Source organism: Zeus faber, assembly GCF_960531495.2.
Source record: "Zeus faber genome assembly, chromosome: 1".
In the NCBI taxonomy this organism is placed as follows: domain Eukaryota; kingdom Metazoa; phylum Chordata; class Actinopteri; order Zeiformes; family Zeidae; genus Zeus; species Zeus faber.
In genome coordinates, this window is record NC_137193.1 from 12413060 (window position 1) to 12439165 (window position 26106).

Below are 26106 nucleotides of genomic sequence, written 5' to 3' on the forward strand. Positions count from 1 at the left end.
CCAACACTGAGTTTTGACAGAACTGGCAACAACGGTGACGCGCTGACTTCCTCGCGCTCGGGATAAACACGACTCCTTTGTCACGAAGAGGGAAACAAACAAACAAAAAAAAAGCAAGCATTTTTTGAGGTTTGAATGAGCGGTAAAAACCCCCCCCCCAGAGATCGCAGCAGTGACGCAGCGATGAACGCGGATGGTATGAATGCGGATTGAAAAGACGTCGGAGAGTTTTGACGACGGCGCAGGTCACGTCGGGAGACGCGCCCGAAATAAACCACCAGCCACGCGGCAGGAAGTGCCGCGGTGACGCGATTTGTCGCTAAACTGTCATTTAAGTTCTTCAGCCCCGAGAGCCTCGAACAATCTGTGGATACGGAGAATTGATCAAAAGTAGAAGACGGTTTTAATGCGGATGTAGTGAGTTTTGTCATCATTTTGAGACCATGTAGTTCCTTCTCTTAGTGGCCCATCTACCTACATCCTAATTTCCTTCCTTCCTTCCTTCCTTCCTTCAGCAGTTGGTGGTGTGCGGGTGGCTCTCCGTCAGGGCGGGGGCGATGCCGTCGATTTCGTAGAATCCGTCCTCGTCTTCGGAGCTCAGGTTTGACGAGCCCAGGGCAGGGCGTCGCATGTGCTGGACCTTACGCCTCCAGAGGTAAAAAAAAAGAAAAAAAAAAAAAGAAGAAGAAGAATAAATAAACAGATGAATAAAAATAGAAATGTCAGAAAACAGAAGGATGTCGCCTCAAAAAAATTGTTTGCAACGCCAAATGCTCCAGCAGCGTTTGTGAAGGCCGGAGGGGAATCTCCATACTAGTTCATGTGGAGCGGAACACGTTTCTGGAGGTGACTGCAGGTGCGCGCACACACACACGAGCAAGACACACACACACACACACACACACACACACACACACACACACACACACACACACACGCTGATCTGATACAGATCTGCACCACGCAAGTCGTGTTTAGTTGCACTTGTAATGTAATGTATTTTTCATTATTATTATGTATTTATCTATCTATCTATCTATCTATCTATCTATCTATCTATCTATCTATCTATCTATCTATTTATTTTTTTTAACCAAAAACACATTAAAGTCTGGTTATTTACTGGGAAATGTTACATAATTCCTCCAGAGAGCAGGGTCAGACCCCACACAGGAATCTGCCAAGTGTTCTAAGTCCCCCCGCTCTATGTGTGGTTATCAGGCGCCGTCTGGTGGCTGTACATAGAAATGAGCCTGGAGCAGGGAATTAAAGTGCCGTTTCCTTGAGGCTTAACGCGGAGACAGGTAGAGGCATGCTTCATAAGCCAAACGCAACTGTGAGAGCCTCTGCACGGGAACACTTTGAAAACATCCTCAAAAGAATCAGGGGGAAAAAAAGCGTGCGTCATCACGGACCGGCGAGAACAAGCCACTTCCTTTACGCGGGCGGTCGACACTGCACCAAATCTACAGACCTGAAGGCCAAAACACCAATATATGTATTTTACATTTACGATTGCTCCAAAATAATACTGTGTGAAAAAGAACATCAAGTGCCTGTCATTTCCTCAAATGTTATTCAGAAATAACCTTTTTGGACCGGTGTTTTTGAGGACAGGGTAAGCGACCATGTGTACGTTGTGACACAATAAACACATGGTCGTCAGGGCATGAAATGGAGATCGTCGAAGCCTGAAGCCTGAAGCCCGCTTTACACCGAATCTGACAAACGACAAGAACAAACCGGAAGTCCACCCATTCCCGTGGAGAGCCAGATTCCTCGCGGCGGTTTCGTATCCGATTCGTCGGAATTGGGCTTAAAAATAAGTAAAATAGTCAGTTATATAAAATAATCACGTTATTAACATTAACGTTGGACGTCACCAGAGTCGCCATCAAATCTTTTTGTAGAAGTGAATTGTGCGTATTTTCCAAAAAAAAAAAGATTGCACTCTGCAAAAACTATATAGAGGAAGTTTTAAACTCTAATTTGTGGTAAACGTCCCACTGAGTAAACTACTCGCGGTTGTACGGGAAAAAACACGCTCCCCCAGGTTCCGTTCATAGACGTTATTTTGTGACGCAAACTCAGACAAAAAGGAAAAGTTAAATTAAAGCAGCTAACGGGGTAACCCGCAGAGCGGGGGCTGGTTTGGACTCAGACTTACTTTAGCTCCGCCTCCAGGGCCGTCACCTTGGCCTGCAGCGCCTCCCGTAGCTCCTGCTGCTCCTCCAGGTCGCGGAGAACCTTCCGGCGAACTCCCTCCAGGCGCTCCACCTCGCCCTCGCTCTCGTCCAGCTGCCGCTTCAGCGCCTTCACGCGCAGGGACAGCTGGGAGGGAGACAGGGAGGGGCCGGGGGTCGGGGGTCAGAGGGGCGACACATCGGAGGAGGTGGGGTGTCCGAGGAGCACCGGGGTGGGGGTCTATATGGAAGCAGCGCAAAATGTTGCTTCCCTATGAAACCAGAGGCTTGTTTCTTAATATTTTGCACACTGCAACGTTTTCCCATTTTTTCCCGTTACTTTTATGTTTATTTGATATCAGACAAAGTCCTTCTCATCCAATCCCCAAGTCAAGTCACATCCACTCTTTATAAAGAGAAAAGACAGGGTATTAGTACCTGTCTAAAAATTATATTATTGGCCAATCTCTCTAACTTGCTCAAAAAGTATGACAATGAATGACATTTGTATTATAATTATTGATATTCAGTAGAAATTGATGTAACCAAACAAAAAACTTTATTGAAACTTATTTATTTCTTAATTAGTTCTCAATCAAAAATATATCCTCTCCCCTTCACTTTTAAAACAGTGAAATACTGACAGCAAGACGACGACATCAGGCAGACGGCAGACGGACAGACAGACAGCTGTCTGTCTGTCCGTCTGCCTGTTTGCAGAACGTCTCAGAAAGTTATGAACAGATTTGCCCAAATTGTATTTGATTGAATGAAAATGATTGAGTTCAAAAGTGATGAGTCTTCGCACAGTCGCGCCCGCCATGATGTGATGTGATCAAACTGTTTAGGCTTTAGACGGACAGACAGACAGACAGACAGACAGACAGACAGACAGACAGACAGACCATCTTCCCCAAGCGGTAGAGGGGATTTTAAATATGAAAAAAATAAAATGTATATAAGTAAAAAACAAATTGTAAAAAGAGTCTATTATTATATAGATAGAATTATTTTCAGTTTAAGAGTCAATGATTAACTCGCACAGACTTTATCCGGAATGACTCCTTTGAATGACTCCTTTGAATGAGTCCTTTGAAGACCTGTCCGCGACAAACGGATCGTTTGCCAGTCGAATCACTACTAGCAGGCCATAATAATAACAAGGCAATAACAATAACAAGGACGGTTTCCACATGTTCCTGTGGCTTTTAGCGGTTAGCAGTACGGTGGCGGAGCGCCGTGGGACGGCGCCCACACAGCAAGGACCAGAACCCTCCTTAAAAAAAAATAAAAGGCCCTTTAACCGGCACCGCGGCGGCCCTTCACCTGGTCCTTCTGCTCAGCAAACTGGTTCCTCTCCTGGTCCAGCGTGGCATTCAGCTCCTTCAGCTTCCTGTCCGTCCGCCTCTGCGACGCCTGGACGGACGCCTTCTCTCTGGGCTCACAAAGCGCAACACGGGGTCAGAAACACCGGATCATGTGGCCTCAACCGTGCCTCACTTCCATCGACTCTTTGGATGTGCGCCGCACCTCTCCTCGCTGCAGAGCATCTCCTCCAGCTCCTGAACTTTCTTTTCCAGCAAAACGATGGCGGCGGACGGCCGCGCCTGTCCCTCCATGTCGGCCACGCGGGACTTCAGCTCCTTCAACTGGGGGAGGAGGAGGAAAGGCCACGAGTCAGTGCGACTGGACAAGAGGGGTCTTTGAACCATTTTTATTTGTCAGCCACTAGTGTGCTGTGAAAACCTTTCAAATTCCTCGAAAAAAAAAAAAAAGGATCAGATCAGGAGAAGATCAAAATTTCGAGGCTGCATTAATTCATTAAATTCATTGGTTTCAAAAAGAATAACAGCTCCAGCAGAATAAGGAGCACACGTAGTGACGTAGTCTGACCTGTGAACGGGATTCTCCCAATAATCAATTCGTTCGGTCAAAACTATAAATTGTTTTCATTGGGGTGTTATTCGCTGGACTTTGGGACTCAAACTCAAATTTAGCCCTCAGTAAGTTTTGTTTTGCGATTCATTGGAAGATTCGCTCTTTCGTCGTCGGGACTCCAGACCCCGAGGGTCTTTGCTGAGCGCGGTTCTGCACGTTTATGACCTTTCACGTGGTTTTCGCGGAGCATGGTGCAGCGCCGCGGGAACAGAAAAAAGAAGGATAGGAAGACGGCGGTGAGGGAGGAGCGGGCGGTGAGGGAGGAGCGGGCGGTGAGGGAGGAGCGGGCGGTGAGGGAGGAGCGGGCGGTGAGGGAGGAGCGGGCGGTGCGCAGCGGTGCCGTCCCACCTGTCTCTCCACCGAGCTCTTGTCCATCTCCAGGTTGTGTCGCGCCGAGCGCTCCTGCATCAGCTCCGATCGAAGCTGGTCGATCTGACGACGGAGGAACCAAAACAAAAAAGGGGGAAGAGCGATGAAAGCGTGTCCGCCGGGTGTGTCCGGGGATATTTGGTGTGTGTTCCGTGTGTGTGTGTGTGTGTGCGCCGGGACGTTCCCGTTTTACCTGCTCCCTGCCGCGTGAGATGCGGTCGTTCAGGAGCTCCACGCTGCTCTTCTCCTCCTCCAGCTCCATCTCCAGCGTCTTGATTATATCCTGAAAAACAAAAACACACACACACACACACACACACACACACACGCACACACACACACACACACACATAATGTAAGTTAATTAATTTAAAATTATTAATTATTACTGAGTGCTCACACACTGAGTGTATATATATATATATATATATATATATATATATATATATATATATATATATATATATATATATATATATATGTCAATTATTTCCTATTACTCTGTATCCAGTTGTTGACACAAAGGTTTGTTTCTTAATTTCTTTTTATATTGCAGCTATCTTTGCTATTTATTTTTTGGTTTGTTGTACATTGATAACCTTTCCTTGTTTGTGATTATTTTAGGCTTATTTTATATAGCCAATCTTTACTAGTCTCGTCTAGTAGGTTTTTGCTTTCATTGTATATTGCCAAATATTTCATTTTGTTATCTGGGCTTATTGTACATTGCCAATTTCTTTTTTGAGGTTTTTTTTAATATTGGAAATACAAACTTTTTTGGGGATATTTTTTTGGTTATATTGCCATTTTTTAAATGTAATATTATTATTGCCTATTGACATGTGTTCTGCTATTCGGGGAATGAATAAAGTATCGATCCATCCCTCCATCCCTCTATCCATCCCTCTCTATCATCCATCCATCCCTCTATCCATCCATCCCTCCCTCTATGTATCCCTCCCTCTATCCATCCATCCAATGACCTCAACTCCTCTGTAACGTAAGGAGGGATATTTTGAAAAACGCTCCCTCAGCAGGGCCGCTCCACACGTCTCCAGAGGCCCAATTTACTCCATGACCTTTGACTCCCCCCCCCGCAGCCCCTCACCTCCAGGCCCCTGACCTCCCTGGAGCGGTCGGTTTGGGAGCTCCTCCCCGCCTCCAGCTCGCTCTCCAGGTGCTTGAGGCGGCCGCTCAGCAGGTCGCGCTCCAGCTGCGCGCCGTCTCGCTCCTCGCCGCACACCAGCGCCTCCTTCTTCAGACGGGAAATCTGCAGGGAGAATAAATAAAAAATTCTTCTTCTTATTATACTTTTTTTTTTTTTTGTTCTAAGTATTGATCAAAGAAGAAACGGGTTTTACTATGCAGTGCACGACTTATCCCGTTTGGGCGGTGACCTAAATAGTCACACACACTCTAAAGCGAGGACGACTGAGAGGATTATTATTGAGACGAGAGATTAATTAATGCTCAGCAGCCGAATTTAGAATATTTAGCCTACACATTTGATATTCAGGATTTAGCAATTTAAAACGTAAACATGTTTCCATTTGCTGTGTCCCTCTCTGAACACCATTATCGTCTCAATAGACTCTTTTCATTGCTATTTGGAATAAAAGCGGAAAAATGCCCCCCAAAATACATATACATGTTCAAAATATATGTTAATAACAAGCGTGTTATTTCTCATATTCCACACATCAAGGATGTATTTTGGGAACAATTTACATGACTTTATATAAGCCCACCAATGTTACAGTGTAACGATACCATAAATCACAATATAGTCGTAGGTTATGTAGTAATGTGTGTATGTGTAAAAAGGAATGTGTCAAATAGACGATTTTAAACGAAAATAACAATAATTTAAAGAAAAGTCAAAACTTAGAAAAGTAAATGGATCTTAAACGTTTGGGAAGAGGTATTTTTATCTTATCTTTATATTTATGTATTTTTCCATTTTTATTTCATGTTTTCTTTTATTTCATTTTATTTTTATACTTTTGGGAAGAAGTTTAATAATGCATAACATTAGAAATATAAAAAAGCCACTTAATAATACTTAAAACACTTAATTATAAATAAAACATTGAATTAAAGTCATAACATTTCCATTTCAATGTAATTATTACGCGTTTACAAATCTCACGGACATATTAATCCATTTCAAGAGCAGCCATATTGTACCAGCCCAGTTATTTCATGTAATCTGCTCCATGTTGGAGTTGAATACACACGTTGTTTACACTGGCCTACAAACACCACTTCACCCAGTATTAACTTCATAAGCTATGGCTGTGTTTATCCCACGATTAATACCTGAAAAGAGACCTTTGTGTTTTTTAAACGGCTACACCACTACCCTGTTAACCACTAAATCATCGTGAACATGTAGAACAGGGCTTATTATTACGTGTGTTCTACTATCGCGATGTTTGACGCGCGAACGGCTCGTCCACGGCGAACGACTCTTTCAGAAGACTCCACAAGCCTCGACTCGATTAAATCAAAAATGATCGGCCCTGGCCCATCGTTCGGGAAGGCCCCCCTCGCTCGCTGAGCCCCGCGCCGGCTGAGCCCGACCGGCGACGAGCCGGAAAAAGCGAACGACTTGTTTTGCCGAGTTTGCCGAGTTTGCCTCGCCGACGACCAAATCCCAAAAACGAGAGTCCAACCTTTCGTCACTTTGGGGGTGAACCCTGCGGCGGATGCAGCGCTGCTGTTCTGCCCCAACATATGAATCTGATGAATTAGATCAGCCTGCCATTTTGATCTTGCAACACAAAAGCTAATTTTTTTCAAGTGGAATCTTGACTTTTTTTTTTCCCTGGCAAGCTCTCACCATCACACCCTGCGCTCGGTGGTGTGTTTAATGTGGAACATTTCTGTTGTGATGATACGTTTCGTCGAGATCGACAAAATATTTGGTGGTATCCGGGTGTTGTGTCAAGCTCTTTTTGTGGTAAATGAGTTATTTTGGAAACAAAAAAAACCCCCATAAAATATCAAAGGGAAGAAGTAGTGATGAAGAGTTGTATTGTTATGATGTCACATTCCTGAGATTCAAACCTCGAAAGCTCAAGGTTTATTTTGTTTTGGGTTTGTGTCGTCCATCTTTGCACCCCCTCGCCCCCTCCACCTCGCTCGCTCGCCCCCTCCACCTCCTCTCCTCTCTTTACTTTCTCATCCTCCATTTCACCTCTATCCTCATCTTCTCAGCCACCTCCTCTTCACCCTCCTCCTCCACTCCTGTTCCTCATCATCCTTCCTCTCTCTCTCTTCCTCCTCGCCTCTATTCCTCCCTCAACGACCCTCCTCCTCCTCATGATCTTCTCTCTCTTCCTCCTCTTCGCCTCTATTTCTCTCTCAACTGTCCTCCTCCTCATCATCCTCTCTTCCTCCTCTTCGCCTCTATTTCTCTCAACTGTCTTCCTCCTTCTCGCCTCTATTCCTCCATCAATGGTCCTCCCCCTCCTTGTTCTCCTCCTCATCGCCTCTATTTCTCTCAACTGTCCTCTTCCTCTTCATCTTCTCTCTTCCTCCTCCTGACCTATTCCTTCCTCAACTGTCCTCCTCCTCATCATCATCATCATCCTCTCTCTTCCTCCTCCTCCTCACCTCTATTCCTCCCTCAACTGTCCTCCTCCTCCTCCTCTCTCTTCCTCCTCCTCACCTCTATTCCTCCCTCAATGGTCCTCCTCCTCCTCATCCTCTCTCTTCCTCCTCTTCGCCTCTATTTCTCTCTCAACTGTCCTCCTCCTCTTCCTCCTTATCATCTCTCTTCCTCCTCGTGACCTCCTGACCTATTCCTCCCTCAACTGTCCTCCTCATCATCATCATCATCATCATCATCCTTCTCTCTTCCCCCTCCTTGCCTCTATTCCTCCCTCAATGGTGCTCCTCCTCATCCTCTATTCCTCCCTCAATGGTCCTCCTTCTTCTCCTCATCGTCTCTCTCTTTCTCCTCCTCACCTCTATTCCTCTCTCAACTGTCCTCCTCCTCTTCCTTCTCATCCTCTCTCTTCCTCCTCCTGACCTATTCCTCCCACAAGTGTGCTCCTTCTCCTGCTCCCCTCTCTCTTCCTCCTCCTCACCTCTATTCCTCCCTCAACTGTCCTCCTCCTCCTCATCCTCTCTCTTCCTCCTCCTAGTCTCTATTCCTCCCTCCTTTGTCCTTCTTCTCTCTCATCCTCCATCTCACTTCTAGCCTCCTCCTCACCTCTCCTCCTCCGGCTCCAATCTCCTCACTCCTCTCCTCCTCGTCCTCCTCTCTCCACCACACTCCTCCTCCTCCTCCTCCTCCTCTCCTCCACCTCACCTCCTCCTGCAGGGCCTTCAGGCTGCACTGTGACCGCTGCAGCTCGACTAGGCGCTCCTTGTTACTGCGCTGCGCCTCCTGCAGCTCCTTCCTCGAGCGATCCCTGTACTCGTCCAGCTGCGCCTGCAGTGTGGCCACCGCCTGGCGGGAGTCGCCCATCATCATCTCCATCTGAGGGAGGGGGTGTGGAAGGAGGGATGGAGAGATGCAGAGAGATAAACACTATTACAATTTTACCGAGATAGATAGAGATAGATAGAAGGATAGAGAGATGGATAAAATAAATACTTTGCAAAAAAATATTTTATTATATTTCCTTTCTATACTTTTTTTTTCCTCTATACATTTTTTTATATTTCTTATATCTTGCTTTTTATTTTCATAATTCTTTCTCAGTTTATTGCCAATTTTCTCAAGCTAATTATTCGATCTGTTTTCCATTCTTTTTCATTTGTAATTATTTCTCATTTATTTATGTGAGCTATAAAATATACATGTACCTAACTATGTATCTATCTATGTATCTATCATCCATACTTTTATGTTAAAGAGATTGGATGGAAAATAGAGGAGAGGAGAGATGGAAGACAAATAGCACGACACCCTCCCACCCACCCCACCCACCCCACCCACCTCCTTGTTGATCTTCTCCAGGGCGCGGTCCAGCAGCCTCTTCTGCTCCTCCAGGTCGCTCTTCCCGCGCCGCAGCGCCTCCCTCTCCAGGTCGCGCTCCTCCAGGCGCCGGTTGAGCACGTCCCGCTCCTTGCCGAGGCGGACCACGCCGCGCCGCGCCTCGTCCAGCTGGGACTTGAGCAAGCGGTTCTCGTCCTCCAGCGCCTCCTCCGCCTCCGAGCTCAGCGGCAGACTGGACTGGAGCCTCGTCTGGGGAGGGAGGGTTCCCAAAAAATAGTTATGGGTCATATTTTTTTCATTGTTTATCTTAGGTTTATACTGTCATTTTATTGTTTATTGTAAATTTCCTATTTTTCGATTGTCAAGGTAACCCTTAGCTGTTATGTATATTGTGTATATTTTATGTACATTTCTTTTTCATGCATACTTCATGCACATTTTTAGTGCATTTATATATATTTTTTTTTACTTCATATGCTACTTGCTTGCGCAACAATGTACCATGTAAAGACAAATTCCTGCTGTATGAAAATGTACGTAAATGTACCAAATAAATTGATTGTGATTCAGTTATATCTATATCATCACACCCCGTGACCGCACGAGGATGAGCGGTATAGATCATGGATGGATGGATAGATATATCATTACCCATTTCTATACTAAGGATATAAAAAAATGTATTCTAGAAATATTGGGTAATGAGGAAAAAAGCTACTGAATCCTGAATATTGTTAAAATAGTGTTTGAAAACAGGTATGAGGATCAATAGTGAACCAAAAATAACGACAATTTTGATTTTGACAATAGGCAGTGGTGCCTTATGTATGCAATAAAGCAATATCCAATCCAGTAATAATTTAAAAAAATAAAAAATTTAATTAAATAAAAATGTTTGAAAATAATTCTCCAAATATTTGTTATTAAGGCAATGCGGCTACTGAATCATGAATATTTCTGAAATAGTGTTTGCTTATCGATTAAAATATTACAACAAACAAATCAATAAATAAATATGCGAGATATATTGGATGGCAGACACAATAAACCTATACATTAACTAAGAAAAAAAAAAAAATCGAAATGTATTCTAGAAATATTGGTTATTGAGGCTATGAGGCTATAGAATCGTGAATATTTCTAAAATAGTGTTTGTCCTCCTTGTGTGTTATTATTTAATATACACACAGGCAACAGTATGTGCTGTGTGTAAATCCATATCTTTTGTATGGTTGTAACGGGGTTTAATTCTCCACGCTCTTTAGCCTTTCATCCAGGGACTGAGCGTGTGTGGGAGGCTTGACGTGGGAAAACCTAATCCCGCTGTGGCCGGCACCCTGGGATCGTCTGATGGGAGTGTGGTGTTGGGGCGTGGTACCATGCGGGACAGCCTCTCCCGGAGCCGGGCGTTGGCTTCCTGAAGTTCCTGGTGGGCGTCCGGATCTGCCGGGGGCTTGGACGATGAAGATCCAGGTGCATCTAAAGACTGGCGAGAAGAAAAGGGAGGAGGAGGAGGAGGAGGAGCGGGAGGGGGACGAGGGGGGAGAGGAGGAGCGGGAGGAGGAGGAGGAGAAGAGACAGTGAGGGGGCTGTAGAAAGAGAGTCTCGATCGTCATCCATCTTTGAACCCTCTCGCCTCCGCCCTTCCCTTCCCCACCTCTATACTCTTCCTCCTCTCTTTTCCACCTCCTCCTCACATCCTCCCCTCTCTCCCCGTCCTCGCTTCGTGCTCCTCTCTCCACCCCCTCTCTTCATCCCCTCTCCTTTTCCACCCTCATCAACTATTTTCCTCCTCCGCCCCCTCACCTCCCTCCCTGTCCTCACCTCCTCCACTTGGCCAACTTTTATCCCTTCTCTCCGTCCCCCCCGTACCTCTCTCGCCTTCTCCAGCTCCGCCTTGTCCCGCCGCGACTGCTCCTTCAGGGCGTTGACCTCGGTGCTAAGCCCCGCCTCCCGCGCCTCGCTCGCCCTCTTCAGCGCCCGCAGCTCCCCGCGCGCCTCCTCCAGCGCCTCCTCCAGCTCCGCCTTTTGTGCGCAGGCCTGCTTCAGATCGCCATGGCAACGCAGAAGGTCCTTGGGATGAGCGCATCGGGAGGATGAACACGGGGAGAGGAGGAGAAGAAGAAGAAGAAGAAGAATGTGTATAAGTCCTTATCAATGTGTGTGTGTGTGAGAAAAGAGCATTCAGAGGGATGGAGAGAGATAGAGAGAGAGAGAGAGATCTCTGTCTTCCTCTTTTGTCCTCCTCCCTCTCCTTTATCCTACGCCTCCCCTCTATCCTCGCCTCTCCTCTTCCCCTATCCTCCTCATCCCCTCTCCTCCTGCTCCTTCTCCCCACTTCACCTCCTTCTCTATCCTCCCCCTCACTCCCCCCTCCTCACCCGAACACCCCTATCCCCCTCCTCCCCTCTATCGTACCCCTCCCCTGTATCCTCCTCCTCCTCACCCAAACTCCTTTCTCCTCCTCCCCCTCTTTCGACTTGACCTTCTCCTCTCTCCTTCCTCCTCCCTTCTTCTTGTTATGTACATGTCTTGTTTTGCATTGGCAATGTGAGAATTCTTCTCATGTCAATGAAGCTAAATTGAATTGAATGGCAGAATTATTATATTAGTATAAACAGCAAATTAATATGGATTGTGGACTGAAATTAAACAAAAATATAATCAAATAACATTGGAGAGAGAGAGACACACACAAAACAAAATACAAAATAAAAGCGTGTGGATAAGCCCTCCCCCAAATCTCCGTATGCGCCCACGTCGTGCGCGCTGCGCGAATTACCTCTGCACCGAAGCACTCAGCCTCAGAGCCGGGGATTTGTTTCTTCACGGCAACGAGAGAATCCCTCAGCTCCCTCAGCTCCTTGAGCTCCTTGAGCTCCCTCAGCTCCTTCACACGGGCAGAAAGACGTCACTACAAACTGAATTTGAATCATTTATAATTCAATTTGTATCTTTTAAGTTGAATTATTGCATAAAAAAAACTGAATCTGAAGAGCATCACTTGAAATGTAATTGACTCATTTGGAACTGAATTCCAATGAACTTGAAGCTGAATGTAATATTATGACATTTTATTATTTTGCCCTGAAACTGAATTTGATCCTCACTTAAAATTCATTCAGTTGCTATCCGGGTCGGATGTGAGTCTCAGTAAACTGAATTTGATATGTGAGAGCTGAATGAATATTCAGCGCGGATCAATGACAGTTTTAAAGCAAATTAATTCAATTTCATAATATTAAATTCAATTTCAAGTACATCGGAATTCAGTTCCAAACTAATCAATTCAATCAATTCAATTTCATATGATGCTATTCATGTATAGTTTTTTAATGCAATTATTAAAGTTGAGCAATTCAAATTCAAATAGAAATGATTCTAAGTCAGTAAGATATATATATATATATATATATATATATATATATATATATATATATATATATAAATAAAAACAAAAACATTTCTGCCCGTACCTTCAGATCACCTTCGAATTCCTCCTTCTCCAAACGGGATTTCTCCAACCTGAAGACGGAGTAAAGGAGACTATGAGCTGCAGGAAAGCTAATGATGATAATAATAATAATATTTTTATTATTGATTTGTAATATTACTATTATTACAAATAATAATAATAATAGTTATATTATTCATTTGTATTATTTTTACTATTTTTACAGTGATGATTATTCATAATAATTTTATTATTATTAAAAATAAATTCCTAAATTATTATTAATTATTATTATTATTATTATTATTATTATTATTCAAACTCCCCAAAACACTCAGGACATTCATTTGTGTTTTTTGATTATTTTGTGTCTTCATCCCTCCTCCTCCTCCTCTCTCTCCTTCTCTCTCCACCTCCTCAACTCTCTTCCTCCTTCCCTCCTCCTGCTCCTCTGTCCTCATCACTTCTCTCTCCTCCTCCTGCCCACTTCTTACATGCCTCCTCCTCTCTTCTTCATCCTTCCTTCTCCTGCCCACTTCTTACATGCCTCCTCCTCTCTTCTTCATCCTTCCTCCTCCTCCTCCTCTAGTCCTCTTCCTCATTCCTCCTCCTCTCTTCCTTCTCCTCCTCCCCCTCCTGTCTCTGCTCCTCTCTCCTCCCCTCTACTTTCCTCTTCCTCCCTCCACCTCTCCTTTTCTCCTCCTTGGTGTCCTCTCCTCCTCCCTCCCCTGCTCTGTTTTCCTCCTCCTCCTCCTCCCCTCCTATGTCTTCATCACTGAGTAAAACATTCAACAGTGAGGTAAAAAATAACAGACAAAAAAAACCAACTGTTGATATAATAATAATAACAACAACAACAACAACAACAACAAAAATATATATTATTATTATGATTATTATTATTATTAATAATAATAATAATAATAATAATAATAATAATAATAATAATAATAATAATAATAATAAAAAACAAATCACATGTTTCACAATATTAATTGATTGGGGATGAATCATAGAATCATGAGACAAAAATAAGTTGATTGATTGAAAAATACTTGATACATTTTGAGGATTATAAGAAGAAGGATCATGTCAAGATCATTAAGGATATAGCAGATCATATTAATCATATCATATTAGTAATAATATGTTAAATTCATTAAGGGGTTAAATTATGAGTACAGTTTGTGACTAGTCTGTTCTACTCTCACATTTTAGTGCTGCGTTTCCGTCCATTCCTGCCACTAAAAAGTCAGGGAAAAGGGTAAATAAATACACACAAAAAACAGGTAAACCGGAGGGAACAAAAATATTATAGTTGTATAAAAATATTCTTAGTTATTATAGTTACATTACAGTAACAAAATGCACCTGTTTGTTTATACACACAAACAAAATTTATAGTTTTTTATCTTAACTATTTTTTTTTGTTATCTTGAGAGCAATACAATTCAATTTTACATTAAAAGGCACATTACATTCCTTAAATTAAAGACCCATATGAAATAAATCACAGCCCCGAAATTCAACCCGTCATTGCGGCTTAGGCTTCAGTAATTTTACATTTTAATTCAAGCTATTCAAATTATGGTTATATTATTTCTGTTCAACATAAAAATAGAATAGAAAGAAAAGCCATTTATTGTGAGTGGAACGAGATATTTTGACACCTCCCTCTCGTCAATTTTTTATTTTTAACATCGGCCAAAATGTTTTATTTAATCTAATTTCTGCAGGACTCCACTCTCAGTGTACTCCGTCCAATATGGCGGTGGCTGAGGGGGCGGGGACTCACTCCTGCTGGGTGGAGTGCAGCTTCTCGGCCGTGGCCTCCAGCTGGCTCCTCCACTGGCCCCCTTCCTCCCGGCACAGGTCAAGCTCCTCCTCCAGGGACAGGATGGAGGCGTTGACCCGCTCCCGCTCCTCCTCGATCTGCTCCTGGGACTGGAGAACAACAGTATCAACATCAATATGTTATTACTGTCACTTCTACTTATAGTACTGATATTACTGTACACCACTCCTATTTATACTACTGATATTACTGTACATCACTTCTATATATAGTACTATTATAACTGGATGCCACTTCTATTTATAGTACTGATATTACTGAATGCCACTTGGCTATATCACTGTTATTAGTAATATACAACTATTAAGAGTAAGGCCAAAGAGAAGTTTGACGGATGTGGTGAGGGAGGACATGCAGGCGGCTGGTGTAAGGGAGGAAGACGCGCAGAACAGAAGGTTTTGGAGGCAGATGATCCGCTGTGGCGACCCCTAACGGGAGCAGCCGAGAGAAGTAGAAGACGAAGATTAACCATCACAACTCAAAACAAACACTGTGGAGCCTGTATTTACACTACTGTCTTTCCTGAACTGCTTATAGAGGATTTAGGTACACTCTATTAGGAACCGCAGGTTCCAAATAAACTTTGGTAGTTGATATTGAATTACCAGACTGGATTTCCTTGATCAATAAAGTATTATCTTATCTTATAATAATCAAGTCGTTAGTCGTGAAGTTGTCCCTCAGCTAGTTTCAGGGTCCTGGGTTCAATAGAGCTATGCTCCATAGCCCAACCAGAGATTGAACAATATGCAATGGAAACCAAATGTGCAAACCAACAGCTCTCGGGTGGAGGCACGAGCAGGGTAAAGATAAGGCGTTGTTGGGTATTTTTCCTAACCGCATCAATTATCTTACCAACATAGCAATCTTCTGCCTGGCCTGTGAGTTGATATTCTGTGATGCCACTGTCACTGTCGTCCCCTCGTCACACCAAAGAACCCACCCAAAAAAAGATGGGCTGTGGAAAGCGCAACTGTTTTATAGACACAGTAGTTGTAAACAAAAGGCGAGCATCTTCACCACACCGCTGCGTTTTGACCCATTTCTCGCCGTGTCTATCACAATGTGCTGTGCAGTGGGCACAACATCCTCTGAACACGATTTCATCCTTTTATTTGGCTCCTCCGCTCTTTATCCTTTGTTGTGAGACTTGAGAAGCGGCCCCGAAAAAGTGGAAAAAACAAACAAAAACCCCCCCCCGCCTTATTAAGCGATGTTTTAAGCGAACCTCCGCGCTGGCCCCCCGGTGAGACCCGCTGCTCTGTCCCGGGCAGCGGTGCAATGTGCACGGAACGCCTGGAGAGTCCGGACAGAGCCACTGCGTCTGTTTGTTTGCTTTTTGATTATTTTTACCCTTTTTTAATTTAATGAGCATAATAGAGCCCGCGGACAAAGCTCATCCACTTGCGCGCACAAAGAGGATGTATGTGGACGTGTGCGCGCAACATTTTCGTAATATTTTTGCATATTTTTCGAATATTCATTTTCAGAATCGAACACTTACAAGGCTTGAAGTTAAATCGATGAGTCAATATCAGATTGCGATTGAAGGTTTTTCTTTTTACAATTCAATAGTTGAATAAAGATATGTTATTCATATCAATGTCATCAATTCACCTCATTTCACCATAACATGTAACATTTTTCCTTGTGCTACTTCTTGATTTGATTACACTGCCATGAAACAAAGAAGCCCTGATCACTCAATGGTTCCGTTTGTTCGACTTGTCCTCAACTGATCTTTTGGCGCCACGGGCTTTTGGGTTTCGCCGTCTACCTCAGACACCTGCTCCATGGTTCTCCGCAGGTTGTCCATGTCCTGGCTGTACTGCTCCCTCAGGCACTCGATCTCCTGGTCGTGGGACTCCACCTCCTCCTTCAGAACCCCCTTGAGCGCCGTCAGCTCGCGCTCCCGCTGGTGCAGCGTCTCCTCCTGGCGCTGCCACATCATGGCCGCCTCAGCCAGCTCCGCCTGCAGCGTCGCCACGTCCTGCAGGGAGACGACAGGAAAACAGGGGGGCAGGACACACAGGAAGGTTGATGGAGACGGGGCGGTTAGTAAGTCATGGAGTTTTCCAACATGTATAATTCCGGTGTTAAAGTATACACCGATCAGCCACAGCATTAAAAGCAGTGACAGGTGAAGTGAATAACATTGCTCATCTGGTTCCAATGTCACTGTCAAGGGTTGGGATGTATTACACAGCAAGTGAACAGTCAGTTATTGAAGTTGATGTGTTGGAAGCAGGAAAAATGGTCAAGCGTAATGATCTGAGCCACTTTGACAAGGACCTAATTGTGATGGCTGGACGACTGGGTCAGAGCATCTCCAAAACGACAGGTCTTGTGGGGTGTTCCCGGTATGCAGTTGTTAGTACCGACCAAAAGCAGTCCAAGGAAGGACAATCGGTGAACAGGCGACAGGGTCGATGGAGCATCTGTGGGATGTGCTGGAACAACAAGCCTGATCCATGGGGGCCCCACCTCACAACTTCCAGGACTTAAAGGATCTGCTGCTAACGTCTTGTGGAGTCCATGCCTCCACGGGTCACAGTTTTGGCGGCACGAGGCGGAGTTTGTGATCACATTGCTTAACTCAGGGGTTCACAAACTTTTTTTATGACAAGAACCCCTTTGCAGAGTAACCCCCACCCCCAACAGAAAAATATCTGCCTAAAAAATGCCATGCAATTTAACATTTAAATTCAACCTTGCTGAAAAAAAATGCAAATCACCAAATCAACAAAAATCACCATCATTAGTGAAGTTCATTATGCAGTATGTACTGTATATTGCAGAAGAAACAAAATCTTAAAAAAGGACAGATGGAGACAGGTGATTTTCTTTCAAAGATTATTAATGATTAATATCACAGGATGGGAATTGGAATGCCACTTGCAGAGCAATGCCTGCTGACAGCACAGTAAAAATATGAATAACTAAAAACATTTATAAAAAAAATAATATTAATATTATAAAATAAATTAATAAAAATAAAACAAACAAAATATACTTTTAATTGTAGACCGACCACGGCACCAGCGGATCCCTATTTTGGAACTAGTGTGTGCGTCGGCATGTTAGTTGTGTTGGGTCAAAAAGCTGAAATTAGTCTGTCCAAGTGTGTGGGTGTGCCCAGCATCAGCACCGTGTGCAAGGCGTCGGGGTGGGTGTGGCTCTCCGGAAGCCTCCTCAGCTCCTCCTGAAGCTCAGCCAGTTGGTCCTCCTGCTGACGCACGCGGGACTCGGACGCCTCCCTGCTCATCCGCACCTCAGCGAGTCTGCACACACAGCACAGACAGACAGACAGACAGACAGACAGACAGACAGACAGACACATTATTTGATTGCTGGGTGTATTTCAAGACCAAAATTCAATAGAAATAATAATTGAAAATCGTGAGGAACGGCAAGCCAAAACTGAATGTAGTATAATATACAGTATATAGTAGTAGTCTAGTATAATTTACTGATTTTTATTTAATGCATTTTGCTTTTTTATTGTTACTGTTTGATTTCCTTCTATTAATGTAAAGCACTTTGAGCTGCATGTTGTGTATGAAAGGTGCTATACAAATAAAGGTTATTGCTATTTTCATCCATGTAGAACCCATTAATACCAGAGTCTACCAGAGACATCTCAAAACGATTCCCCCGCGCACACACACACGCACACGCCCTTACTCATCGTGGGCTTGCTTCAATTCGGTCTTGTTGCGGTTAAGCTGCTCCTTAAGCCGCAGGTTCTCCTTCAGAAGTTCCTCCAGCTCCTTCTTTCCGACGGATCCCACCTTCCACACCCAACAAAATAACACTGAGACACTGTCGTTGATGTGTTTTATTTCAAATTACGACGGGGCCCCAGTGCAGGCTAGCTACTAGTTATGATGCGCACACACACACACACACACACACACACACACACACACACACACACACACACACACACACACACACACACACACACACACACACACACACACACACACACACACACACACACACAAAAGTGAGGTCCAATGTTTCTGGTGAACTTCTAAACCAAAAAAAAAATAAGTCAATTCAAATAGTCAATTCAGAAGCCGGTCCTCACTAGTTAAACACACGCGCGCGCGCGCGCATGCACGCACACACACACCGGTCCTGCATGCACGCACCAGTCCGCACGCACGCACACACAAGTGTGTGTACTCGTATCAAAGTGAGGTCAGAGCAAACACACTTGGGAAGTGAGGACCCATGTTCCTGGTTCACTTCGAAAGCAACAACACACACAGTGCCTCTTCCTGCCCCAGACTCATTAGACACAAAGGGGAGAGGGGAGAGAGGGGGAGAGGGGGGAGCGAGGGGAGAGACGGAGCAGAGGGCTCAGTGACAGATAGTCAGATGCATTTTGTGCAGATTTGCTTCACTTCATTGCCCTTGAATTGTCTCAGTTTGACACTTTTTTTTTTAAACATCAGAATTTCTTCCACAGCCGAATTCGGCACGGCTCCTAAAAACCTCTTAGAACGCTTCTGAGCACTTGAATTAACAATCGCGTCGGCCGCGTTCCTCGGTTTTTAAATGAACAGACTGTCGTGGAACTCAGGGGTATATAATATATCTGAGGGGGATGCTATAGACAATTTCCATGTATCACCGGATAACTGCTGAACCTAGCGGTGGCCTGTGAGGACCTGGCGGGGCAGCTGTCCTTCTCAATCTATTGGTGGTTTTGGTTCGTCAGGGGACACGGATGCATACACCACCTGTCTGAGCTGCAGGTAACCTAACACGACGACACGGCTTCCTCGGTGAAGCCTGTCTGTTTTGGGGGAAGTTTTGTGCCGCTTGAGTAGCGGTGGATCCCTTTTACCCCTTGCTAGTGTGAAAAAACCCCCCCCAAAAAACCCCATGAATAAACCGATTTTAAAAAAGGAGGGAATAAATGAGTCAGGAGTGCAAAGACCTCCACCTGTACCAGTACAGTCTTTTCGGTGAGATGATCGAGGCCCTGCATGGTGTTATGTTTTACTGTGGTTGGGTTGGGCACTGACCAGAGGAATGGTTTGATGTTGGCAGTGAACTGAATCTCTCTCTCTCTCTCTCTCTCTCTCTGAAGCAGCAACTCAGAAAGACAGGAACCGCACAGATCAACAACGTCCTGCTGGGGATCTGCGGAACACTGCGGCCGCCACAAAACCCACCAACCCGGGACGACCCCAAACAAGACGGCTGAGCTGAGCAGCCACCGAAAACGCTCCGCAACAAAAGGGAGCCGTGGTTACCCGGGAAATGAAGCACATGGCCTGTACAGCAACGCCTGCCCCCACCCCAGGTGGTGCGGGGCTCCACGCCAACTCAATTATTGATGGATATCATTGACCGTGTTCTGAACACGCCAACTCACAACCAGCTTTCCCCTGCAGGTGCACCGTTGCCAAGAGACACGGAGAAGTGAATGATTCACAGGCTGGCCGCTCATAAAACCCACAAGAGATATAGAGGAGAATAAAAGATTGTGAAGGTCACACAACGTCATTTAGAGGATTTACATTAAGCACGTGGGCTTTTCGTGGTCGAACCCACTGCATATGACGGTCAAAGTGGGTGCCCTCCGCCTGCGTTATGAGAAGGTCAGAACTCAAGGTAATCACTTGTGTATGTAGATTTATGCAAAGGGATGGAGACTCAGGGCTGCAGCGTGCATGTTTTGTAAAATGAGGATGTTATCTATTTTAATGAGGTATCGGAGGAGAACACCCCAAAAAAAACAAACAAAAACAAACAAAAAAAAAAACATGGCGTTGGTGCTAGAACGGCGCGCATAATATGCAGCATTTTTATTTATTGACTTCCCCCTGCATTTTTTGTGCGTGCCATAAAGAGAATCCACGGAGACGGACAAAAGAGGCGGAATGGCGTTCCGCATGCTCACAAAACAGGGCCGCACGCCGAACCGTTCGCTCCTCTCATCACAGGAGACATTATTGAGGAGAAATTTAAAAGAAAAACTCTGCCACGCAAACAACAAACGCGGAAAGTTCCCAGCTTTGTGCTCGGGCCATTATGCTGAACCTGCCTCCTAATTAAACTCGATGGAAGGCCAGTGAAGCTTAACTGCTTCACTGGCCGTATCGGCGGCGGCGGCGAGGGCCCAACTCAATCTGGACACGCAAACATTAGTGGAAGACTGGAGGTACCTTCAAGACGCTGGCGGTCTCGTAGACAGGGGCGGCCTGGCTTTCGACGGGCGCATCGCTCCCGGTTGCGCTGATGAAGGGAGACACGGAGACAATTTCAGACGTCGATATACATATACACTCTGTGATATACAGTGGTACAATGGGTGGAGCATGCATTCTAGCCTCTCTTACCCTTCTTTGCGGACGTTGTAGACGGCTTGTTTGACTTGCGCGTCCTCACCACTGACGGCACCTACGCTTTGACCCTGGTTCCTCTGTGGGGCTGGTACCTCCTTTTAAAGAGAGGAACAAACAAGGTATGACACCCTACTTCCAGAGGGGAAGCTGAAGTAAACGCCTGCTAATTAGTACTGTTATAATACCTACAGGCTTTTTCGGGATGGCAGGGGGGGAGACCCTTCCAACAGAGTTCCCTGGCGACTTGATGCTTGGCCTGGAGGCCTTGAGGGCCGTCACCTTGGCAAAGGAAGCGGGGCTCTTTCCCGAGCTGCCCCGAGCTGGATGGGCCGACGTCAAAAGATCGGCGGAGGTGGGGGCGGGCGCGAGGGGAGCGCCGTAGGGGTTTGGGGCGGGGGAGGTCGGAGACGGAAGGGGCACGGTCCGACCCTCCTTCCCGGCGTCCAGACTTCTGGATCGCCGTCGTTCGTCGAAGCGGAGCCGCTGCCTGGCTCCCGAACGCCCCCGGGTCTGGGCAGCGCTTCCGGGGGCGCCGCTGTTAAACTTGCTGATGAGCTTGTTGATGGGAGCCAGGGAGTTGGTGTCTATCGCGGGCACAGGCTCTTCCTCGGCTGACGCTGGAGACGGGGGCTCCGGGAAAGACTCCAAGGACGAGTTGAGGTTCAGTTTTTTCCCAGCGTGCCTCCCCAGCGACCCGGCGAAACGAATGCCATTTTGCTTCGGCCCCCTTGCCCTGACTCCATCTAGTTTGACGGGTTTCAGTCCAGCCTCATTAAACTCGCTGCTCACCAATTCTCCCTTTTTTCCTGCTCCGTCGGCGGCCACTTTGGGTTGGGCTCCGGCCCTCGTGCTGACTCCGCCCTCACCCTCCACCTGGCCTACTGCTTGCCCATCTCCGGGGGGTCTCTTCAGGGGACTCCCAAAGATCTCCCTGTCCTCGTCGTCCGGCACGGAGACAGGCGAGCTCCCTGTATTCCCGTCAGGAGCATAGGGATTCGTGAAGCCCGGCGCTTTGCCTTCATTGGTCAGGGTGTTGTAGGGGGAGGAGGCTCCAGAGTTCGGGGTCGGAGGCCGGGCCTGCGATTTCAGCTGAACCCCATACGAGTCCCCTTTCTCCCCGTCTTTCAGGACCACGTACGGCTGCCCTGAGATTCCCTGAACTCGCACCGCCACCCCGTACTTGTTGGAAGGCGGCGTCGCCCCGTTGATTCCTCTGTTCTTTTCTGGGTAACCGCCGCCCGTGTCGTGCAGATCCTTGATGAAGCGAATTTGCACGCCGTAGTCCACGAGCGGCTTCTTGTCCGCGGGGAGAGCGCTCATGTTCACTTCCTGGTTGGTCCGCCGCGCACCTGGGCCGATGGGAAAGAGAGCAGAGCGGAAATTTTTAATCAATTCTCCGAATTAGGACACTGAAGCAGGTGTGGAGGGAGCCATCACGGCCAAGGCCCTTTATTCCTCCCCCGCCATTATTCTGCGAACGGCGAAACACAAAATTAGAGATTCAAGATTCAAGATTTTTATTTGTCACATACATATACATACTTTCATGTAGTATGTATATGTATATTCCGAGCCAACCCGGAAGCCAACAAGCCTCTCAGCTGCTGCTCTTCAGGAAGTGTGATTTGCATTCGTCCGTTGGAATGTGTGTGTGGCCTTGCAGCGCACGTCCAGTGTGAAAGGGCTTCACAAGACCGTTTGAGGACGCCCTGTAAACATAATCCCCCCCTACCGAGAAAGGGAGGAAACACTCTCCAAATCCTTGAAGGGACGAGGGAAAAACAAACAAAAAAAACAAAAACAAAAAAAAAACCTATAGGAGAGGATTTGATAGAACGTCTAGAGATATACCACGGCAACAGAACGCTGGTTCCCACGCAGCACGGTGGTGTCGTTATACTGCGATATACCACCGCGTCAATAGAAAACTAAGAACAGACAAGACTATTTATTGTTCTCGCCATGTCGCCGTCAGGCCTAAACCTCCGCATCAAAACAAAAAAAACACAACATATATGTATGTATATACAGTATACGTATACATACAGACATACTGACATTTTATGAGTGAGTTTTATTGCACATTTCACTTTCCCCCCCAGATATCGTCACTTTTCATTTTTATACTATTCCGTTTTTTATATTTAGTTTTTTTTTTTTTTTTTAATTATTATTATTGCCTATTGTTTTTGACGTGAGCCGCTGGGAAATTGCAATTTCCGTCCGGTAAGGAAAACAGTATCTATCTATCAATCCGTTTTGTAAAGTTGCCAAACCTCATTGTCTAACATGCCAAACCTCATTACGTACAAATTTCAAAGCGAACCAAGTGAAACGCCCGTCTCGCCTCCCTTGCTCTGCAGCCCCTGCTCTGTCTTTCCGTGCGTCGGTGGCCCACCCGCTCCCGGGGTGAGGTCTGAGAAGGGTTCGCGCGGCTCCCCGCTGCCTGGGGGGGGGGGGGGGGGGCGTAGCTCCGTGGCACACCGTCGGGTGGAGATGCTGCACCTCCCGCACAAGACACATTGATGTTGTGCCAAACATGCCACCGCCTCTGAGAATCCCTTTGTGCGGGTTAAGGCCGAAACTATTTCAGACTGTATTTGGGAGCGGGAAGGAGGGGGAGAGAGAGAGAGAGAGAGAGAGAAGATGAGCGGGAAGGAGAGAAAGAGAGTGACACGAAAATATGTGTCGGTGGGAGCGGCCTGCGTTTCAAACGGAAAGTTGTTGTTTTGTTTACAGTATCGTGTTTCCATCCTCTCTGTACTCGGAGCAACGAGGCAAACATTGACTCTGAGCCGAGTCTCCCGGAGGTTCTGCAGAGCGAGAAAGTGGCTGAAACGAGGAGCACGGCGGGAAGGTGGATTCTCCTCCAATTGTTCCGGCTCCTTGGAGCATTAAAAACGAGGGGCTATGTTAGGAATGCCCCCCCCCCCCCCCCCGCGCGCTCCCGCCCTATCCCACCCCCAAAATGTCTCGCTGGTCTCCAGACTTCAGAGGACTCAGGCACATTGTGTTTGCTTACACGTGCACCTGCCTTTTTCCTTTTTCCGGTTTTGCTTGCAGCACCGACGCTTTACAAGTCAAACACTGCTGACCTAGAATTGAGTGTTTACCAATGTGGACACAAGGCAGAACGCAAACGCTCAGATTCATAAATTCATATTGTTTTGTTCCGAGCTGTAGGTGTACAATTACTCAATGACAACACTTACTAGTGATTTCTGTATTTTTATTGTTTTTAATCATGCATATCCTCAAATTATTTACAAAAATGATCGGTGGAGTCAGGGTGTAAAAAGACTGGGTGCGCGTAAAGTGTGTGAAAAAAAACCACAAAACCTGTCACATTGTTATTATTATGAGTTTGACAAATAAGACTTTTTTCAGACGTCTGGTGGGAGTGGCGCTAAAATGTGTGTGAACGGGGCGTTTCACTTTATTTCGCTTCCTGTGTGTTTTCCACCAATCGTTGTCGCTGGGGGATGGGGGCGGGGCTCTGTTAGCACACATCACATGGAATGAGTCGAAACTGGAAACGACCTGAGCAGCAAAGCCAGACGAATAACACTCTGATTGAAACGTGACACGGGCTGGGGACTAAAAAAGAAAAACTTTTAGAAAAGAAGCGCCGGGAAACCAGATGACTCCGATTATTACAGTTACTTCCGGCACCTAAAGTCAAAACTAACTAATGCGTATTCCACGTACTTATGCAGGTTCGTCTGGTGCGAACTGACCGATGATGGGCTGTTAAACACTAACTACTAATGACTTACTCTCGGTTACAGTGTAACATCAAGTACATCGACAGGACGCAAGATCGAATTAGCAAGTCAAAGTCGGCCTTTGTCTCGGTGAGAACATTCCCAGAATTCCGGGAATTCTCCGCGAGCATCCCGCGTGGTTTGCATTTATTTGGGGAGAGAAGGGGATTATGAGCAAACTGTAAAAGTAGAGAGAAATGGGGCAGCAATTAATCACCCAAGGGTCTGAGGTCCAAGGGAGACGACGCTTTGGGGCGTTGGTGCGAGATGTGTGTCAGTGGGACTTTTCTTAGGCGGCGAGTAAAACCAGCAGCCGGCGCGGCAGTTTGTTTTAGGCCGCAGCAGAGGCGGGACAAGCGGAATAATGCACTAAACCAACAGATCAGACAGCCAGAAACCCGGTGGACACCACCCAGTGTGTGATGTACTGCGCAGCTCCTGGGGCGGGGGGGGGGGGGGTTTCGAAACAGTTCAATTGACGTTACCGAAACTGCGGCAGACGGTGTCACACGGTGCCACCGAGCGGTGGCGGCCGGCGGGCGGCTCACCGAACCCTCTTGACACAAGGAATGGCTTTGTCGGCAGCCAGAGGAATGTCACCCAACGAGCCCTTCCTCCGTCACTCTCACCTGTCTTCTCGGCGCTCCCCGCACTTCCAGTTGCGGGTTTTTTTTTTTTTTTTTTTTTTTTAACGGCCCTCCTCCACCCCTTCCCTGACACACAGTTCTTTCCGCCGTCTTCGTGTCCTGGAAGGCTTTGCCCTTTTCCGTGCCTTAGACGCGAGACAAGGGCGTTTAATACTCGACTTGGTAAACCGCTTCCCCTCTGCAGGGCCAGTTCCCGGGGTGGGCTGCGAGCCGCTCATGTCTTTCGATGGAGAGCACTGGGGCAGGCCTTCATGAGAGCTGCCTCGGGCGGGTGAGGTTTGCGATATGTGAACAATGTGTCATTAGAGGGACCTGTTTCGCCTAAATGTGCGCCCCTGAGCTCCGCTTCGAGGTGGGGCCTGTCACGGCTCTGTTTGTTTTGAATATAACCCCCAACAAAATAGAGAAGACCCTGGAGTAGTTGTCCCTTATCAGTCTCCTGTATAGTCTGCTGCGTGTGAGTTTTGTTATATGCAAACACAAGTTAAGATGGACGTCAGAGGTAAAGATAATAAATTTGTTATGAAAATACAAGGAAATGCATTGCATTTAACGGCCATTGGATGCAGATCTAACAAAC

General features: G+C 46.2%; 1 protein-coding gene across 1 annotated transcript; it reads right to left on the reverse strand.

Annotated features, from left to right (window-relative positions):
* Nucleotides 1–505: 505 nt before the first annotated feature.
* Nucleotides 506–22444, reverse strand: cgnb (cingulin b). The gene is made up of 20 exons (XM_080006885.1): nucleotides 21305–22444; nucleotides 21110–21210; nucleotides 20936–21005; nucleotides 18435–18541; nucleotides 17899–18031; nucleotides 16528–16740; nucleotides 14691–14839; nucleotides 12918–12966; nucleotides 12224–12331; nucleotides 11314–11514; nucleotides 10820–10927; nucleotides 9442–9690; nucleotides 8809–8979; nucleotides 5599–5760; nucleotides 4684–4773; nucleotides 4470–4553; nucleotides 3714–3832; nucleotides 3510–3618; nucleotides 2168–2331; nucleotides 506–647 (listed from the first exon to the last, which is right to left on the reverse strand). The coding sequence occupies exons 1-20, from the start codon at nucleotides 22433–22435 to the stop codon at nucleotides 512–514; spliced, it is 3654 nt and encodes a 1217-aa protein (XP_079863011.1). The 5' UTR covers nucleotides 22436–22444; the 3' UTR covers nucleotides 506–511.
* Between the last annotated feature and the right edge of the window lie 3662 nt (nucleotides 22445–26106).

Bases quoted from the DNA above. Each gene is read 5' to 3' on its own strand.
- cgnb (XM_080006885.1), bottom strand. From the start codon at position 22,435: ATGAGCGCTCTCCCCGCGGACAAGAAGCCGCTCGTGGACTACGGCGTG. The intron at 12,332-12,917 runs GTACGGGCAGAA...GCCCGTGTGAAG, and splicing joins AATTCGAAGGTGATCTGAAG to GAGCTGAGGGAGCTCAAGGA. The intron at 648-2,167 runs GTAAGTCTGAGT...TTACCTCTGGAG, and splicing joins GCCCTGGAGGCGGAGCTAAA to GCGTAAGGTCCAGCACATGC.